This window comes from Eschscholzia californica, unplaced genomic scaffold, assembly GCF_041429995.1.
Source record: "Eschscholzia californica isolate CP2 unplaced genomic scaffold, dmEscCali1.0.p SCAF_5, whole genome shotgun sequence".
In the NCBI taxonomy this organism is placed as follows: Eukaryota; Viridiplantae; Streptophyta; class Magnoliopsida; order Ranunculales; family Papaveraceae; genus Eschscholzia; species Eschscholzia californica.
This window is the reverse complement of record NW_028238472.1, coordinates 18,016,720-18,037,712: the sequence shown is the minus strand read 5'-3', so window position 1 is coordinate 18,037,712 and position 20,993 is coordinate 18,016,720. Positions and strand designations below refer to the sequence as shown.

The following is a 20,993-nucleotide window of genomic DNA, read 5'->3' as shown; positions in this document are numbered from 1 at the left end:
TCCAATTATCTCTCTACTCCTTGTCTCTCATCTTCTATTCCTTTATCTAACCATGATTGGGGTTTCAGGATGAACTCCAACGGATTTTTGAGTCACCTAGGCAACCCAAATTAAGGTTTCTTTATGAATCTCCAATCTTGGGTAGCACGAACTACATTTGTTCCTCAATAAGTTTGATCTAATGCTTATACGGTTATACCCATTAATTTAGTCCATGATTATACCGAAATCAAAAAATTTATAATGGATTTATTTTGTTTTAGCTAAAAATCTTATTTTGTATGACTAGATGTTTGATGATAAGGTGAAAGTGGTTCTCTTTTCATATCTAATCTCCCTTTGTTTTTCTCCACCTTATGTTTATTAATGCTGTTAGCGGAGGTGATGACGGTGGTTGTGGTACTGGTAATGTAAGACAAGGAGAGAGAAAAAAAATTTGATGAAGATCGCTGGCAGGTGTCCAGTCATTTGTTTACCTAACACTATTTTATGTCGAGAAAGAAAGAAGAAAAAGGAAATGAGGGAATACTTCGGGAGAAAAAAGGTAAAAAGAAATGAAATTTTGTCTATTAATGACAAACGAAATTATGGTGTTGGGTCCAAATTAGATTCTTGTACAAATATGGGTCAAAATTTTACAACTAGTTAGAAATTAGGGGCCAAATTGGAATTAAAATTGCAGAGACTAATAAAAAAATGTAAAAATTCTATGTAGCACTCAAACTTTCGAAGATTGAGTGTTTCTTTGGAGATGCTCTTACTCTTTAATACTTTAGTTTCATATCAATTTTGTTTGACCACGATTTTGAGCATCCTACAAAATGTCTGAGGATGGATGCCCCCAGGTCCCCACTCCCTCCACCTCTTCATTCACTCATTCACGTCGACAAAGGTTGTCGGCAAGTTCGTCGTTGACTCTTCAAAATTATCTTTTTCTTCCTCTACTCCGCCTACCACTACCACCGCCATTAGTCGAGCACCACCACCTCCTCCCACCATCGCATTTTTCCTTTCTCTCTCTTTCCCTCTCACTTTTGACTCCCTGTCTCCTCTCTCTCTAACTCTCATTATCTCTCTCCCCCTCCCTCTTACTTTCATCACTGGCCACGAAATCGTGATCGGATATTATGTAACTCTCGATTAAGGGTCTGAAATCCTCGAGATGGGTTTCACTTTAACCTTCTTTGAAAGTTTTCGGGTTTAACCTGAAAGCTCTCCCCGTTCCTTCGTCAAACATGAAAGGACAATTTGCAAACTTGAAAAAACAATGGTAGTGGCATCCAACATTTTCCTATCTTATTTCGAATGCCGCCAAAGCCCCCAACCTTCGTTTTCCTTCATTCTATGACAATTAAAAATCTTTTTTTTTTGTTGAAAGTACCAACAAATATCCTTGCCCTTGCAAACAAAAAAAAAAAAAAAAAAAAAAAAGACAACAACAAAAAATCATTTTTTTTTTGTGGTGAAAGTACCACAAAAGTCCTTGCAACACAAAAACAAGAACAAAAATAACAAAACAAATATCCCCAAATCATCAAAGAATTCAAGATGCTCTTCCTCTTAACTGTTCCAATGTATATCTCTAATCCTTTTGGAAGTGGCAACAAGAAAAAAAAACACTTTTGGAATAAAAAATGTTGGCGACTTCTATTACATATGTACCTTTATTGAAAATTTCTCGCTTTACTAAACCATCATCATCATCTTCGAAGCCCCTTTCATTCGAAACTTCAAAAGCCCTAACTATTGATTTTCATGGGTCTTTTCTAAGAACTACTCTCTATGAGAAAAACAGATTTTTGGATGTAAAAACTATGTCTTCTGCTTCCAAGATTAGTCATGATGATGAAGAACGAATTGAGGTTATGGAAACTGAAGCTATTTTGAGTAATGGGTCTTCAGAATTTCATCGAAATATTGTTTCCGGTGGTGATGGTGGAATCCATAAGACTCTCAATCGTCTGGTTAGTGCTTTATTTCTTCTATTAGATACATTGGTTTGTTAAAATTAGGGTATTGTTTGTGCTTTTAGATATGAATGGATTTGTTTGCTTTCATTGGTTTATGTATTTTGATCTCATATGAACTAAAGCATCAAAATTTGAACTTAATTCAGTTGAAAAACAAGGATTCTGACCATTGGTGTATGTGATACATCTGCAGATGCCTTGTGCCCTAACTTATCTTATTTGGGAATAAAAACTTAGAACAAAAGTGAACTGTATCTTAGTAAATCAAATTACTTCAAGTTTTTCTTTTTGATTGCTACTAGTTAGTCTATTTGGTTTCTTATAGTCCCAAATCTTTACTTGAGTAACTGTGGGCATCTAAGGTAGATTATCTTCTCACAGGTTTCATGTCAAGGTTAATACCCGATTCATGGGTCTAAATTTCGCTGTTCTTTTTCATGTCGTAAAGCTAGTGTTTTAGCAACCCTAGATCTGTACTTTTCGGTCTTGAGCTCTTAACTCCGTAAAGTATTTTCTATAGTTGTGTAATTCTGTATTCTTCTTTGATTTCCAGAGCAAGTGGCTAGTCGCTGCAATTTTTGGAACTATAGTAATTTGGAGGCATGATGCCGTGACTCTGTGGGCTGCAACAGGAGCTGTGCTAAATTCATCCCTTTCAGTTACTCTTAAGCGAATACTCAACCAAGAGCGACCCATCTCTACTCTGAGAGCTGACCCAGGGATGCCATCTTCACATGCACAGTCCATCTTCTTTGCTTCTGTATATGCTATTTTGTCATGTAAGTTTTCAATTTCTTACTCGAAATAGTATATAGCTGTAGATGAATCTTGCCAAATATGACTAAGAATTGTTCTTGAAAAAAATTATGCCTGAGTAGATACGTCGACAAATAAAATGTACATAAGATGAGTACTTGTTGTATGATTTACTTGAGTAAAAGTCTATTACATAGTAAAGCAGTCAAACACTCAAGTTCATCAAGTAATAATACGAAATTCACATTCTGGTCGCTACAAAAGCAAACAAGCACTTTAAGTTTATAATCTTAACCTTAGAGAGTGGCCAAAACAGGTTACGGGAGCAAGTTTCTTATCCTGGCTTGCTAATTAATTTAGTTGTTAACCTATTCTAAAGAAATGTATAATCTATGAATATTTTTTTTTTATAATCTAGATGTGTAAACTATTTATAAACTATGCACGGTTATTGCTTCTGGCCTAGTATTTTTCTTGTCCAGTTGTATCATTATGTTCCTTTCCATGGCAGTGGTGAAATGGGTGGGGTTCAACCAAATTACAATCTCTGTTGGGGTGCTTGTCTTGGGATTTAGCTCATATCTTGTAAGTATCAATGCTTCAGCTCTCACAATAGGTAGTCATAAGCTAAATTACTAGTTTACTACTACCTCTGATTGTATAGGCTCACATATCGTAATGGTAGTGTTTGCCGAATATTTGACTAGTTTTTGCCTTCTAAAATATTGAAGGCAAACCTAAATGAATAAAAGTAGCGTATTAGTGCTAGCATTTATTGTGGTAAACTTGAGTTAACTGGTAAGGAAAGGATTAGAGGAAGCATGATGTGAGCCAGAAGGCTCAAAAAAACTCGTGCCTATTTCTCACATAGCACCTTTTTTTTCGTATTTGTTAGGCCTTTTGGCTTGGAAGAAGCCTAGGGTTATGTAGCGCAGACCCGTGGAACGAAAAAATCATGTAGGACCATACTAAGTGAGCCTGGATGGTGCCCAAGTTAGGAACAAGGTAGTTGGGGAAAAATTTAGCCACACAGCACGTTTGTGTTATTCACATCGCCAAAGCACTTGACTGAGATAATTCCGTATGACCATGTCAAGGTCTGTACACACTTCACATTCTTTCGCAAATCTGGCCAAACTTCTGCCTGAAAATTGCTCTCTCTCGCTATCTCTCTCCCTCACGGTCGATTTAACAAACAACCGCCATCTTCTGGATTCCGAATCCCAGAAAATGGTTTGTCTGGATCCAAATGCCACGAAAGCTTCATCTGGGATCCAAATCCTAGATGAACTTTGTGTGAGATTTGTCCTCCCAAATCTTAGATTTGTCTGGGATTTGGGAGGAATCTAGCGAAGGGGAAATAAGCTCCCTTTTCTCCTTTGCAACTGTATTGAGAAAGAGAAAGAATGAGAAGGTGGTGGTGCGGTCGGTATTAGTGGTGATGCTCGGTGAGAGAGAGATCCGTTAGAGACATGACGAGAAAGAGATTGTTTCGGGCAATGAAAGTCCGGCCAGATTTGAAGAAGGTGGTTTGTGTGTGTATAACGTTGCAGTGTGTATAGTGATAACCTGTTCGGGTGTTTTCTGTAATCTGTATATCCAAAGGTGTGAATAACAAAAAACCCGTGTAACAAAACCCATGTGGGTGGTGTTGAGAGGGTGTCACTAAAATTCACCACAGTTCAGCCCGTCTGATACTATAGTGCCCTTTGATGTTGCAAGTATCATATATCCTAAGTAGACCCGATTTCCATATATCTTGTAAGATATTGCAGTGAAGTTGTATATTTTGCGCTGATTGTTTTTATTCTCATATTTTGTATGGCAGTCATGGTTACGTGTTTCACAACGACTTCACACAATCAGTCAAGTCATCGTTGGTGCTGTGTTGGGAACCATTTGCTCGATCTTGTGGTTTCAGTTATGGTATGCATTTGTTTTGAAAGCCTTCGTTTCCTTTTTGTGGGTTCGGATTGCTGTTGTTCTTGGGTCTGTCATACTTTGCTTGAGCTTTCTTTTGTATGTGATTCGACATTGGCTTATGGATGAAGAATTAACTTAAATTAATTTTCCGAAAATGTAGATAAGTTGTTTGTAATCAATTCTTTGGTTGTTTAATCCAATTAATCTTATAGTTATGTAATATAATTCTTCTCAAGAAGGCATATTGTCGTTTGAATATACTATTAATTCTATTCAATGTGGTTATCTGGCATTTTGGATAACATTGTCTTACTCTATTTAATGAAATGTTGTGTATAAATGTAAAAGCTAGTTGGGTGCTAATTTGTTCTTCTAGAAAAAAAAAATGTACTTGTATGCAAGACTTGAATTGAGTCGTGGCCAAAAAGAATCAAACTAACCCTTAGAAGAGTAAGGGAAACTATTCAATGAAGCTCATTTTCGTTACAATTTGCTCCAAAAATCTTGGGGGATGCTTCATAACCCAGCAATTTCAACGTACTTGGTTGACAAGTACAGTTGGACAACAAAATGAACTTCCGAATTTTATTTAAGTTTTCTTTTTTGAACTGTGGTCCAGCTGCACTTGTCAACCAAGTGGGTTGAAATTGCTGGGTTATCTAGCATTCTCGAAAAATCTTAAATTGTAAGAACTCTCAGAAACGGGCAGTTGAAAATCCAAAAAAACAAATGAGGTAGAAAAGCTCTGCTCATTTTGTTGCAACTTGTTGGATTACACTTAGGTCCGTTTGATACGTGCGGAAACATTTGGTGTGAAAACCACCTTTTTCTGATGGGAAAGAAAACTAAGTTTAAAAATTCATTTTTTGTGTTTGTTAGATTAAGAAAAAATTTGACCGAAATTTTAAGAGCACCCGAAATTATTACTGCTTGCGGCCTATTTGGTAGGCAAAAGGGTTGTTATTTGCAAGAAGGGGTGCATTTAGGCGTTCCCAATTCTATCTCTCCATCACAAAATCGACAGCAACCCTAATTCAACTCAGCCCTAACCGATTCCCATGAAGAATCCAAGAGGAACCCTAATTGCTCCCAAGAAGAAATCACATCAACAAGAAATCAAGAGAAACCCTAATTGTTTCACATGAAGAAATCAACAACAACCCTAATTGATTCCCATGAAGAAATCAACAACACCCTTTCTATGAAGAAATCTATAACAACCCTAAACAGCGAGAGGTGAGAAATCGAGAGTGAGGAGAGATGAGGTTTTGCTTGAATTGATGAGAGCGAGAGAGATAGAGATAGAGAGTTCAAGATGGAGAGATGTTGTGAGAGTGAGAGTCAGACCCCCGAGAGAGACGAGAGAGGGGAGAGTGTAAAAAATAAGAGGTTGGGAAAACCAATTCATGAGGTAGAAAAACTCTACCGGTAGTAAAATGAATTTTGTAGTAAAACTTTAGTGATTAGAGCATCTCCAATGGTTGTTCTCCAAATGCCCCTCCAAATGAGCATCTTCTCCAAATTTGGGGCCCACTTTTGGAGGGGCTCTCCAATGGTTCCATCTCTATCCACCCCTCCAAAACATTTACTACATTATTTTAATCTAACATTTAAACAAAAACTCATTTACTACGTATATAGTAAAATTAAAAAAGACATAATAATTATATTGAAAATCACTAATGTATTAGAAAAAAAATACAAAAAAGATTGCATGAAAATAAAATGTTTGGAAGAATTATCGTAGTTTTCAGTTTAATTTGTCTTAGTTTCGAGTTGTACTATCTATTTCTATTAATGAAAATTTAGTTATGTTAATCTTTATAAAATAAAATTACAATACATTTTATTTTTATTAATCAAAATATATGTTGAAATGAAACTTTTTTTTTTTTGATGAAATTGTTGAAATGAAACTTAATTAATGAAAAAAATTAAAGCAGGGACTTAAAATGAATAAGTAAGAACTTATACAATAAATTAGGACTAAAATAATAATTTAAAGGACCTAAACTATACACATGAAAGCAAAAGGACCAAATAAAAAGTTCCATCTCATATGGAGAAGTTGAATAGTGCCCCTTCATGTATGAAGAACCACTATTCATGGTTCTTCAAATCTTTGGAGATTTGGAGAACCATTGGAGAAGGTTTGGAGCTCCATCCCTCCAAAAGTTGTACTTTTTGGAGGGATAGAGCTCCCATTGGAGATGCTCTTAGGGGAGGGTTCCCTTTGCCGGCATCTCCTTTTTCACTGGGGTGTTAACTGTATTAGTCTTTATTTATTTCTTAAGCAATTTGGAGTCGAAAAGGGTGGAAGACTAAAGGGAGGATGAAGTTGTTTCATCATGGTATTAACTTCTTTTGTTCATACTCGGCATCAAGATGACTCAAAGCAAAGACAACATTAAAAAGAAAATACTGTATCCGATCGACAACCTCAATCCACACACTCATCACATCTCCTGTTTCTCCATTATTTGCTATTTTAGATGTATAGTACTCTGAAATCCAAGAGGTCATGGATTCGATTCATAAAACTGGTTGTTCATTACTCATATGTAAAATATTTTTGATTGTATGGTATAAATAAAGTAAAGATCTTCTCTAGGTCTTGTAATGGGGTCTTGGTATAGCCTTTTAGGATTTTATTATGACCTTTAAAGGTCCAAGTATCTTTAATTGCAGTAAAAATGTTCTCTCAAATCACAATGATGTTATTTGCTTTAGTGTTCACATGATGTAATCAAAGTCATGTAAGATGTTTGGATTTTACTCCATCATTAATGAAATGAAAAAAAAATCACAATAAAAAAAACATTCATTGTAATTAGTGCATTGTTATTAGTTCATCGTTATGGACATGTATCACATAGGTGTAAAGTTGCCGAGTCACGAAGACGGAGCATGAGGTGCCTAAAGGAAATATAAATTTTTTTTTTGGAAGTCGACTACGATCTACGTATGTCGTTACATTTGGCACTTGATACATCATAGATGTGATAAGCTCGATAACCGCCCACTCAAACACTAACAGAACCGGGCCTATAGCCCAACAAGACATGGCCTAAAGCCCAACAACATTATTTACACCCTAATAACTCCAATTCAAATAACCAAAGATTCCACCTTCTCTGGGATTCGAACCTGAGACCTCCAGGAATTTCTGGAGTTTATGTCAACACCTTGGAACCACTTGGGCTACCAACTGTTGACCTAAAGGAAATATAATTAATCCAGTAGTCCACCCTATAACCAACCCTGTAGCTCCTTATCTTTAAATACCTTCTTGGCCTATGGGGAAGTACAAGTTTGAAAAGGATATAAGTATGTATACACCAGATAATAAAACATCGGTTATTACATCAAGTATTTTTTGATGTTTAATTTCTACCTACATTTATCATCTACAATTATAATAGGTTAACAGTACAATAGTTTCTAATAATATATGAAATCCCATTCAACTCAAGAAGATTATCAAAAGTTTACAGGTAGCTCGTGATTTTCAGTTTCTCGTAGATGCTTCTTGCATGGAGTGGCTAAAATTCCATAGTGGCCTAATGGGTATTGGGAAAAGATAGGCAGACTAACGTTTCGGGCGTAAATTTGGCGAGTATTCGAAGTGAACAATATAGCAATCGAATTATAGCCTAGCAGTTCCCAGACATTTCAAACATGTAAAATTGGGGATGCATCCTATGCTGCCTAGTTCAGTATCGGAAGCCTTGTCATCTGCATGGATAGCACATTTCGAATATCCATAGAGCTATCCAAAATTGAATTGACGGCACATTTGCCATCTGCGTCTGAGTCTTTTGGCAAATCTGGAAACTATCTAATCCTTTAAGCCCAGTCTAAAATTTCCATTTTCCACAAAATACATATGTTTAAGTTTTGGGAAATGATAAAGTTACAAAAGATTTTGACAAAAAAAGGTTCCCAGCTGATGTGGCGGGTGTGGTTTCAAACTTTGACCAAATCTAGGCCGTTGAGAGATGAAAATCACAACCGCCACATCAGCTGGGAACTTTTTTTTGTCAAAATCTTTTGTGATTCTAGCATCTCTCTATATGAATTTAATAATTATGTATCTAATATATGTCGGTGTTTTGAGAAAACGAGAAGGTGGAAATCTCAAAATCTATTATCCAAACACACCCTTCAAGTCGTCTGAAGAATGTTGCTAGCCGAAGTTGGCCGGCGACTTTTTCCTCCTCTCTTTCTCTCTATCTCTCCCTGCATCTCTCTTTCCTCTATATTCGAGCAAAGGGGCTCTCCCCTTCGCTAAAATTTAGAGAGAGGAAAAGAAAATGTATGTAACCAACACAATTTGGATAGAGTTGATGGTGGAGGTTGCAGAAACATGGTAGCGAAGTTTGCCGGCATTAATAGTGGAGGTTGCAGAAACATGGTAGAGAAGTTTGCCGGCATTAATAGTGGAGGTTGCAGAAACATGGTAGAGATCGCCTGAGTTGATGGTGGTGGAAAAGAAAATGAATGAAGAAGAAAATAAAAAATGTTAAAACTGAGTAGTGTTTGGAGGAAACAAAAAAAATTGATTTCTACCCAAAACTTTCTTCTCTGAAATTTTTTCTTATTTTCCCAAAACATCGACCTATCCGTATCCGGTACCTAATAAAATATACAATATTTCGGATGTGTAGATTGCATATGGATACTTGACTATCCATTGATAGACCCGTGTAAAATTAACTCTCCAGGATGAACGAACACAATTTGGATAGAGTTAAATTAACTATCCAGGATGAACGAACACAATTTGGATAGAGTTGAACGGTCAAAGTCAGGACCCAAGAAATACTCTTTTCCTGACTATGCTCGGCCCGGCCGCCAAGTTTAGGAATCAAATATGGTAGTGCATAGGTTATAGAGATGAATGTATGTAAGTATTCATGCAAAACAAGTGTATTCAGGTTCCAAATTAGACCATTAAAAAACAAACACAATCTTATCCTATGAACATCAACTTGATCTATGTCTATCTACGACTTCGTTTAGCATAAAGACTCTGCTATCCAAATAAGACAACAAAAAGTAACCAACTTATCTCATACAAGGGCCCAAGGAAAGCAGTAACTAGCCCGAGGCGAGCAGAAGCATTATACCAATACGAGCAGATACATTAAACAAAACCTGTCAGTAAGACTAACGCAAATGCTTAAGCTTTTGCTATTTGCCAGTAAAGATGGCTAAACTTTGAGGTTTATACAACTTTATTATTACTATACAAAGATCTTTGTAGCAAAGAAATGTATTGATTGATCAAAGCATGAGTGTTTTTTCAAGGGGTATCGCTGACCTTATTCTAGTCTGTAGTATCTTTTTTTCTTTTCTGTTGTTGGGGGATCATGGTTCGGTTCTGCCATCAGAACTACTTTCAGGAGCATCAGAAACAATGGTTGATGATGATTCGTTAGAAGTGGAGTTATAAGACCATACTAAAGCTGCAGTTCCAAGACTAATTGCAACACCAATTGAACTCCAAATCCATTTCTGTTTCTGTTTTCTTCTTTGCCTAAGGCGTCGTTCCATCTCTGTGTAAACAAACAAACTATATAAATAGCAAGAAACTTGGTCCTATAAAGAAGAGAAACAATTAAAACTTTTTATCTTTGGTGATTGTTTTCCAAATTCAGAATCTAAATTGCACAAGTTTTGGATAACAAAATGTTTTGCATTTGACAAGGAAAAATATTTTAAGATCTGACACTTCTAAAGCAACAAAATACATCCATCAACACCTGTTTAAATATGTAAAATTCACATAACATTGACCAAGATTCAGATATACTTAAAATAACAATTACAAACCCTACCTTGGTGTCCACACGTATGCTGACTTGCATACAAGTATTTTGACTGCATGCAGCCAAATAAAGAATCCACGAAGACATATTTAGGGAAATAGGGTAATGCAAGTTTTCTTAATCAATCTACATGAGACCATATGCCATGAAAACATGAAACAAGTTTTGGGTGGTTCATGAGTTCGTCCCTTGGGAGACTTACAGTTTTGGTTGCCTAATAGAAAAACAGGAACCCCTAAGGAGTATAAGCATATTAAGCAATCTCCCAAGTAAGATAATATTTAATAGTATACTTTGCTTGTTAAGATTATGATGAGTATAAGTAGTTTCCTGGATCATTTGAGAAATATTAGGACATGATCGTCAAAATTTGAGTAAAATAGTCTAACAGATGAGCAATTTTCATGAATAGAACGATTAACCAAGAGGAAAAGGAATAAAAGAGCAAGAAATCTCACCAATAGTTTCTTGATTCCTTTGAAACATCTCCTGGTTTACAATTTCATAGTAATGAATTCGATCCAATAACCGAGAAATCTCAAAGTTCTTTGACTCAATTTGAGACTCCATCTCCATCTTGACCTCCGATTTAGTAAACTCTGCGGCTACTATATTTGATACAATCTGTGCAATATGTATTTGTTGGCAAAGATCTTCCGCAGGATCACAACTTAAGTCTCCATCTTCCGCTACTACGGATGTAAACTCAGGGAGCTTCAATCCTATGACAGATAAGTGTTGATGGAGATTCTGCCAATGCTTTTGCATTTTGTTGAGGGATTCCTCTGCTTGCTTCCTTTTCTCTATCTCCGCTAACAAATTCAGTCTTATCTGACGTTGTTCAGTTTCAACATCTTGAATAGCAGATGGTGTGCCACCATCACAAGAGAGTTCTATAAGAAGTATGATACAATTCCAGTAAGATATTTTGACTACGCAATAGATAGAGGGCAATGTTATTAGGAAGGATAAAAAGACTTTGAAAGTAAGTAGACTCAACCTAAAGAAATAGGATATAAAACCCATATAATAATGGAGGAGGGTATCTATTTATAACCTCGTAGCTCGTACTATAAAAAATCTACTATAAATACTATATATATCTTAACAAAAAACACGGGATGTCCGAGAAACACTTGATAGAGTTAATAAAATAACTGAAGTCAAATACTCAATTATGTAAATATTGTAATACTCGAACGAGCAAAAAACCATTAGAAGTATGCTCGATTGAGAACAAATATATCAGAGATTCATCAAAGTAAGAATAAACATAAACCAGCTATGGAGTTTGATTTTTCAGTATTTGGGGTTGCTCGAGCATGATTTATCCCCTATATCCACATCGGGCAAGGTAAACAATATCATAAACTAGATCGACATACTCCATCTACATTTTAGAAGAAAAACGTTTCTTTAATACTGAAATTATCAAATATATCGCTCAGATACAGAGAACACTACGAGTTAACCTCTGCTCCAACTTGTTAAAAATAGCCCAATGAAGTTTACATTTTGGGAATCATATGTTTGTTTAGTTTCTATAAAAAATACAAAGAATTACTAGCATAACCAAGGACTATATCTAGGTTAACCTCGCTCAGATAACGTCAACAGATTTCGATGATAGAATTCAATATGTTACTGAATAACTAGATGGACTAAATCTAGGTTAGATGTTTAGTCAACATATTAACACCAATTGGAGACACATAAGAATTTTCACATAAGGCATGAAATAAATTAGTAGTGAACAAAGATAAATGATCAGTAGAATACTACTCAGAATATTACCTTCATAAGCATCATAAAATTCTCCATTAGGTGTACCCATCTTCAAAGACGATTCCGCGCCGCTATCCTCCACCTCTGAGTTGCTAGCAAGGTTCTTGGTTTCTTGAGGATCAAACAAGTCATCGAACTCGAATTCTCTCTCAGATTCTCTTGGAACAGGATTGAATATATCATCAATCTTGCCAATCTCATGATCATCATCCAAATTAAAACTTTTTCCAACCTTGTTGTCATCACAAAAACCATTTTTAGAACTACCCACTTCCAAAATAGGAATTGAGACTGGGCCAGAATTCACAGATTCATCTTTAATTGAGGAATTTAAAGTTTCCCCATTGTTATTAATCTTTCCTTCATCATTTTTGGATGATTGTTGTAATGAGATTTCATCATGAGAAATGCTCTTGAGGAGACGAGGACCTCTTCTTTTGTGATTAACAACATAAGGAGAAGGAGGATAAGATGATGCTGATGAAGAAGAATCAGGAAGTGGGGTTGATGCAGGAGTAGTATACAAAAGTGGTGAAACCAATTTTTGCCGATAGTTTTGATTTTCCTTATCTATATTAGGTTTCTTCTTTTCCAGTTTGGGAGCAATAGGGGGTTTCACTTTCCCCGAAGATTTTGGAGATGGTCGATCTAATAAACTATCTAAAGAAATTGCAGTAAACGTCGGCATGGATTCTCAAGCATCAAAGTTTTTCAGAAAAAAGAAAAGAAAAAAAAGGACCCTTCCCTATTTACGATCCAAATCAGAAACCCTAGAATAGAGGAAGCGTTAAAGATTAGCAGAGGAAGGTGAACATTAGAGTAAGAACCTCCTCTATAGTTGGAATCAAATACCTTTGAAGACCTAAATGAAGAAGAATTGTCATAAAGAAATTGGGACCTGTGAAAATGATGGGTACAAGTTACAGCTCTGTAAAAATGAAGATCATAGAGAGAGAGAGAGAGAGGAAACCCTAGTAAGGTGAGGTGAGGGGATGGATGGATTCCTTTTAAGATTCAAGGAGGAGATATAAAAGAGAGATTCGACTTTGTTTTTATTCGCGGTGCCGCCATCACATTTTAGTGCGTCGTGTGTCGTGTCCACCCCTCCCCTATCTCTCTCCTCTCTCTCATCTGTCTCTCTCTCTCGTCATGCCTGGCTGAAGGGCGTCGGGTTTGGTAAGGGGAGTTGAAGATTGTTGTTAGGGAACTATTATGCTTGTAGAGTAATAAACATTAGTAAATGGAGATAAAATATTTAGATTATTATTTTAAAGATTGTTATAGATTTTAAATGTAAAACTCCACTTTAAAAAAAAAATGTAAAACTCATGATTTGAAAGACCAAAATGTAATATGGTTCAAGTTAATAAAAAATACGGAGTAATTAAAAATCTTTCTTTTTCACTTGGTTCTCCCTTTCGATTTCGGCTTCTCCCAATCTCCCCTCCGAGTTCTTCTCTTCCACTCCTTTCCCTCCACAAACTACAACATCTCCGAACTATTTTTACCGAGAATTTTCTGATTAATTGATTTGATTGAAAAGTATCACTGTTTGATCGAGTTCTATTTGTTGGTTCGATTGAAAAATAATTTTTTTCTTCGATTTAAACAATATTAGAAATATCGTGAGACATAATAATGTAAGTATCCAATAGAAAAAGAAAATAAGAATAAAAAACTAGTCATTTAGTGGTAATGGTCGTTATATAACTTGATTGTGGAGATTAAAAGAGAGGTAATATTGTTAAAATATTTAGGGTTTAAGGAAGAAGATGACAAAAAAAATTACCATTAAATTTTTTTAAATTGTGTACTTGTTTTTTCTAATCCCTCCATATCTCACTATTTGATTTAAATCCAAAAAAATAGCTCTCGATATCAATTTGGCATTGGGAACTAAAGTATAAAAAAACTGATTTTGTAATACAGCTCCCCAAGATTTATCACCAAGATTTATTCCATATAATTTAAGCACTAAATAAAGTAGATGTTGTCGAATTTTAGGCTTTTTGTTGTCGGATTTTAGACCTCTTTAACTATCGGTATAACTTAGGTGGTTACCGTGTTTATCACGTCTTAATGATGTCGAGTAGGATATTTTAGACATCCGTATTTTATATTTATAGATAAATTGTAGTGTTTACCAAATTTGTGAAGTACTTAGAAGCATGACTGTCTTTTTATAAAATTGCCACTCCTTCAAAGGTGTTTGTTGTGATATCCTAGTGGTGGGAAAAGGACGTAGAAGAAAGCTACGTGGACTGACCCGAAAAATTAGGGGACGGTCACTGTAGAGCTTCTGTATGTCTCTAAGACTACATATCATCTAACTAATATTGTAAGCGGAATCTCAATCATCATATGATTAACACTAGTCATCCAGGATCACATTCATGAACTAATAATGAACTAGAAACATAAAGAGAATACTTGGATTCGCTTTCCTCGAATTAGATTCCAACTCCTTTATCCCGAAGATGAGAGCTTCATATGTAGCTCCTCTACTTGAGACATCCGAGTAAGTGACTTGATCTCCCTTCTTTGTTGTTCGCCAGAACTCCATTGAAGGTTGAGAAGAAGAACCATTCCTCTTTTGACTCCATCGATAGATTGGGAGTTTTTTTCTCTAAAACCCTCTCTCTCTACTTAGTTGTATATCGTGAGAGAGATGATGTTTTCTCTTGAGAAAAATTCAACCCTTTTTCTGAACACTAATGACCCTTATATAGAGAAACCCTGATAGGAGTCTCACTCAAATTAGATTTCAATAAGAGTCTCGGAAAAGATAAACACCTGAATTTCCCTTAACACCCTTTAAGGGAAATTAGGGTTTCCCCTTAATATGGTGTGTGGCCGGCCACTTAAGCCCATTAATGGGCTTGCCTGGCCGGCCCACTCCACACTATGGCCGGTTCAGATCAACCCATTACTGGGTTTGATTTGGACACCCCATAAGAGGGGTTTCCACCTTTTCGAGCTTCTCTTTCGAGCCCGATTTTTTCTATCTTTTTGGCACTATCAGACTGGATCATATCTATCTATAGGCAAGCTCTCATGAGTCAACTCTCTCCGATCAAGCTACCACTCTTTAGTGTAACCCGTTGTAAGATCCGGTCTATGTTATTACCGAAGTGATCCGACGATCGTAAGCGGCTTCTAGCTAAGCATTACAACCCCTAATTGGATCAGACTAGATGATCTTCCAGATAAAGTCATCGTTATCCTAACTGACAAATTGTACGAATTTCCACCTTTGTCGAAGGGCACTCCTTCGGAAGGACATCTCCTTCAGACCGAAGGACTATATCCTTCAGTTACGGTCAAAAATCTTTGTCGACTGACCGCCCACTAACCGATCGACCAATATGACCTGTCCAAGTACCCGACTAGTACTAGTGACCGAATAAACCCATCCACATTTTCAGAGGTTATAGACCGTCAGATTTTATATACTTATGATGGTCATTAGATATACAAGACCAAACTGACCCCAAAACCCAACTCTTTATAAATACCACTTACGTAATTTAATTTCTTTTTTCCTCGATTTTCTTCCAAGGTCCAAGTAAGTAAATATCCCTAAATTCCTAACCTGAACGAATGTCGGTTTCAAGTCTTGAGACTCTTCATTCTCTCTCTGATTTCTCCATTAAAACAGAATCTTTGATCATCTTAGTTTTTTTCCCTCTCTATTTATATTGGCCTCTCTCTGCATCTCTCCATCCATCTGAAGTTTTGCATCGAGCATCGTACTACGAAGGTCTGTATAACTTTGTGTTATGTTTTTCTCTAAATCTTTAGTCCTTACTGGTTTGATTTACACTTAGATACTTACTAGTTTCATTCATACTTACTGGTTCGATTCTTATTTGTTGTTTGAGGGTTGCTTCACGTGGATGAAAATGAAATTATAAGTTTCTGTAAATTGTTATCGGAAAAGCCCGAACCGAGATCGTCTAGTGTCCGACAGGCCAGATAAATTTTCTTGTAGTTTCATTTTGGATCTGTAAACTCCTCTTTCTCTTTCTCTCTCCCTCTCAGTCTCACTCTCTTAGTAATTATGAGTATATTTCTCTTGATATTTCAGCTTGTGTCACTCTCACCCTCCATCTATGTATAGAAGTTGATGATGATCCATAGAAATGGTTAAGAAAACTTATGCATAAGTTATAATTTTGAACTTTTTTGGGTCAAGGTTATAGAGATCTTTTCTGTTTGATGAATTAAAGATCTAATTTCAACTATTATAAGTCAGGGTTTTAGAGATATTTTCTTTGTTTCATGAATTTTTTTTAACTCTTTTAATTTTAGTTTTATGATTTTCTTGATATGAGTACTAGATATTTCTTTACATATTTTGTTTAGTTTGGATCTTAATAACAACTCTAGATCTCTAAAATAAATGAACAGTTCTAGATCTGATTTATGGGTACTTGATTTTTCTGGGTTTTTTAGTGAGTGTGCCCGTGCCCGCCACACCCGAAACCTGTTAAGGAACTAACAAGCTAGTGCCCATGGCGGACTTTGTGCAGAGAAATCTCAAATTTACCCGGCCCGAGCCCGCTCGCTAAGACATGTAGGCCTTGAATGTAGGTACGCGCAACGCCCGAACCCGAGAAGAGGTACCCACGGGTACCTAATCCTAGCTCGTTTCCCACCCTTATTTGTGCATGTTGCTGGTGGTGGTTTCAAAGTAGGTAGACTCTGAATGCTACATAAAAAAAATTGTTGATTAACGAATTCTCGATTATCTGATTTTCTTTTTCTAAAATAAGATCTAAAGCTCGGTGAGCAACCATGTTACGTAGTTGTCGAACAATATCCTATTATACAGGTGCATACTAGTTCTTTTGTCTTTATGGAATGAGTTTATGATGTCAAAAAACTCGAACTCAAATATTTTGTGTGTTGCCTCCTAACAAGTCACAAAACTTCCTTTTAATTTAGATAAAAATCCTTTAGGTTTGTAGTCTCCTCCCTCAGCTCTGCTCGTTGTTATGGTGCTAAATTGTATTACCTTGTGTTGTCCAAAAATGTAAAATGTTCTTGTTATTTGGTGTGACCGTGTGACCTAAGTATTGATACAGTAATTCACAACTAGCACACCAACACTAAGTTTAAACCAATTACTCTTTGAAGTACATATATTCGCTTTAAATGATTTTTGTGTATCTGTTTAAACAACAATGCGTCAGTCTGCCACGATCTCCTCACAAGTAAGGGTCATCCCTTTAAACAAACTCGCTGCATGGGATTGAACATTACTGTTGGCATAAATGAAGAAGATGGTGAGTCTCGAGAAATACAACACTTATAGCACTTAACAAAGCAAGTTTTCAATCACTTACAATTATTGTAGGAAAGTTTCTAGACATTTCAACCTTCACTTAAATCTCGTTTTACCCGTTTGGATTAGTTTTACTCCGCTCTTCTAACTGTACAATTATCATTGTTGCGTTGTTTGAGGTTCAAAAGGGTTCTTTTGGTCGAACCCCACTCTTTGTCAACTTTTCAACAATCTCTTTGTCATCTTAACTTAACTGAGCAGTGTAAGTTGTCTAGTAATATCTCCAGGAAGAACATGATTTTGACAATTGTTCAATAATCACCCGAACTCCTGAATGGATACATTTCATTTTTACTTTAGAAGGTCGATAAAATTTCACGGTACCTAATCTTATACTCTTCACATTAGGCTTGGTAGTACAACTTTTATTTAATTCTCTGTTAATAACTCCACTTTTGTCGCAAGATAACAAAATATACGAACTTGTTCCACCATTTTTACTCTTTGTGCGTGATGGCATTTGCCCAAAACAGTTTTATGTCGTTCTTCCACTTCAATGCACCAATTACAACTTCTTGTCCAGATCCAAAAAACTATAATGTCAGCCTCATAAAAAATGAGTACGTAAGGTCGAATACTGCCAAAGATTAAGAAAACATTACATAAAATGAGTTCATTGTAGCTTACCATGTCTGTGTCGAAAAACAGGGACAAATCAAAGCTTAAACTGTTGTGTGTTATTTTATCCCGCATTTGTCTCCATTGCCACTAATATTTGGGCAGATAAAGTGAAACGCACGATAACTTTATCAAAATTATTCGACGAGAATATAGATTGAAAAAAAATTATGGAAGCAATTTTCGAACAATTTTCGCTACAGGGTAAATTTGGCTAAAAACTGTCCAAAACCTTAATCATTAAAGCATGGATTTCTCGAAATTTTAGGTCATTAAGAAAAATGAAGATAATATTTGACTTAGAAATTTGATATCTTATTAGGTATAATCACGATAAAATAGTTGTCTTACCTCTACAAATATGTCTTCACTTAGAATATTGCTATATGAATCCAATGAGGAGTGATAGTTGAATTCTACGATATCAAACTCTTCCATTAGTGAAACTTCTCAAACTCCTCCATTAATGCAACTACATCAATGTTCTTCCACTAATGGTGTTTGTGGTAGGTGGTTGTGTTGTGTTTGTTGGTAGCCATGGTGGTGGTTGTAAATGTGTTGGTCTGGTATTGGTGGCAGGATTTGGGGATGGACACAAAAACAATCTTTTTTTTTAAAGAAATCGACTACGATGTACGTTAGTCGCTTCATGACATTGATACATCTTGAAGATTTGTTAAGCACGATAACCACCTAAGTTAAACCAATAATGAAAGAGACCTAAGAGCCAACAACATAAAAGAGGCCTAAAACTTGACAAACTTATTTTGGAGTTTACGTCAACACTATCAACCAGTTGGACAAACAAGTGTTGACATAAAAACAATTTGTTCACTGTATAACGAATATATAATTTATTTTCAGTTTGATCCTTATACGTTATTTTTTGTTTTAGTCTTCGGTCCACAATCCTTTGGGGAAGCAGTGCAAATGGTGAATTTATTTGTTGCTCTTCAAAGACCAATATATGCTCTGTAAATACCAGTAGCCGTTTAATTAAGGGGAGATGGTAATTACCTTAACACTAACTAACTAACTAATATCTGTCCCCTCGTGGCTCGTGACGTTGATGCTAGTGGACCAGGAAATTTTGGGGTTAATAATGGGGATAGGTGACTAAATCACCATTTTGGCCCTTGTGAAATGTTCAATATGTCTTTTGGCCCTCTTGATTAAAATATCAAATTTGTCTTTGGTCGTATAGGATCTACGAAGTGTATCAGAGATCCCAAACTTTTATGATCAAATCATTTAGACGTTTATAAATCATACTTATTATGAAAACATAGCTTACACCTAAAAAGAGAGATTTACAACTTTTTCGAATTTGTCGACATATTGATGGTGCAATTTACCTATTTGATTTATTAAATTTAGAAAAAATAGTTCGATACGAAATATATCGTCTCACCATGTCGACAGACTAAATTATATTTGAAGCAGAAAACTGATTAATGTTCTAAATATTTCCAACTACCAAAAGGGTGGCATCAATGATAAGTATGTATCTCCCACTCTCACATGATACGTGCTGTTGAACAAAATCAATTTTGTAGTGTTTCTGAGAAATCCTCCCATTCTAAGTGGCATAAAAATGATTAGCTGTATTTTGACCTAATGTTAAAGGAATATATAAAATAAATGTGAAAGGGCAGAAGAGCACATTTTGCACGTGACAAATAAGTCGTGTTAAAGGGGTAGGGTGAGGGATGGGTCTACATATGTACCCCATGTTGTTTCTCCAAAAATCATGGATTTAATATCCTATTGCATCTGTTGAGTTGTTTCTGTCTTACTTTACCTAAGCAACAAGTTCCATTTCAACGTTCACCAATTGTATTTGGATTTTTTTGATATTGTCCTTTTTTTTTTTTTTGCAAAGGAAATAATATTAATAAGCAAAAGTGTTATTACAATATTTATGTCTAATAGTGGGAACAACCTCCCAGTTATTAATACCATGAGTTGTCCTAGCCCATTTAGCTAGAGATCCAGCTAGAACATTGCCTTGGCGGGGTAGATGCGTGAAGATCGTGTCCTGAAATTGAGTAAGGAGTTTCTTGATCGATAGGACGTGCGCCTTGGTTTTCCAGTGGATTTGATAACTAGGGTCATTTAGATGATTGATTATAGCTTCATTATCACTTTCAATATGAAGGAACTCGATTCTATGAAAGATCGGCCAATAGATTTCTTCAACTATGACCTTAATTTCTCCTTCTTTTGCAGTTCCGGTATCAATGATTGAAGTGTGGGCATGTAAAAATTCCGCACTATTGTTATGAAAGATGGTGCTAGTGCCTGTTGGTTCTTTAATATTAATGAACGAGTCATTTGTATTAAGTTTAACAAACTGTTGGTAGGAGGAAGCCATCTAATTTGAAGCTTGTTTGACTTACCTTTGGTAATGAGATTGGTCACTTGAGGAAAAACTAAAGTTTGATTGATTACATGAGTTAGAGTAGTCTTAATTTGCTGAAAGCAATGAGTACATCTCGCTTTCCGTATATGCCATAAAATGGTGGCCTGGAATGAGATCTGAGTGCTACAAACATGATCATGGGAATCTTTCCACGAAATTATCCATTACAATAAAAATGATACATTCGAAGTAATAATATGAAAATAAAACCATATATTCCTAGCAAAGCTACCGTGAAGTAATGCATGGTCAATAGTTTCAATCTTACCACAATAATTACAAGCCGTAACATTACCAATGTATTTGCCAATAATATGATGCACTAGTAGGCTGTTAGTACA

General features: G+C 35.8%; 2 protein-coding genes across 2 annotated transcripts; one reads left to right on the top strand and one right to left on the bottom strand.

Annotated features, from left to right (window-relative positions):
• Positions 1-1,467: 1,467 nt before the first annotated feature.
• Positions 1,468-4,941, top strand: LOC147537595 (lipid phosphate phosphatase epsilon 2, chloroplastic-like). Its single transcript, XM_086644087.1, has 4 exons — positions 1,468-1,964; positions 2,524-2,749; positions 3,238-3,311; positions 4,555-4,941. The coding sequence occupies exons 1-4, from the start codon at positions 1,635-1,637 to the stop codon at positions 4,786-4,788; spliced, it is 864 nt and encodes a 287-aa protein (XP_086500213.1). The 5' UTR covers positions 1,468-1,634; the 3' UTR covers positions 4,789-4,941.
• Positions 4,942-9,772: 4,831 nt separating this feature from the next.
• LOC147537594 (uncharacterized) lies at positions 9,773-13,445 on the bottom strand. The gene is made up of 3 exons (XM_086643452.1): positions 12,275-13,445; positions 10,939-11,373; positions 9,773-10,207 (listed from the first exon to the last, which is right to left on the bottom strand). Exons 1-3 carry the CDS (start codon positions 12,951-12,953, stop codon positions 10,020-10,022), a joined length of 1,302 nt encoding a protein of 433 aa, XP_086499578.1. The 5' UTR covers positions 12,954-13,445; the 3' UTR covers positions 9,773-10,019.
• Between the last annotated feature and the right edge of the window lie 7,548 nt (positions 13,446-20,993).

Coding starts and splice junctions, on each gene's coding strand:
- LOC147537595 (XM_086644087.1), top strand. CDS start 1,635: ATGTTGGCGACTTCTATTACATATGTACCTTTATTGAAAATTTCTCGC. Junction 1,965..2,523: donor ATAAGACTCTCAATCGTCTG/GTTAGTGCTTTA, acceptor TTTGATTTCCAG/AGCAAGTGGCTAGTCGCTGC. Junction 2,750..3,237: donor TGTATATGCTATTTTGTCAT/GTAAGTTTTCAA, acceptor TTTCCATGGCAG/TGGTGAAATGGGTGGGGTTC.
- LOC147537594 (XM_086643452.1), bottom strand. CDS start 12,953: ATGCCGACGTTTACTGCAATTTCTTTAGATAGTTTATTAGATCGACCA. Junction 11,374..12,274: donor ATTTTATGATGCTTATGAAG/GTAATATTCTGA, acceptor TACTTCTTATAG/AACTCTCTTGTGATGGTGGC. Junction 10,208..10,938: donor AAGGAATCAAGAAACTATTG/GTGAGATTTCTT, acceptor TTGTTTACACAG/AGATGGAACGACGCCTTAGG.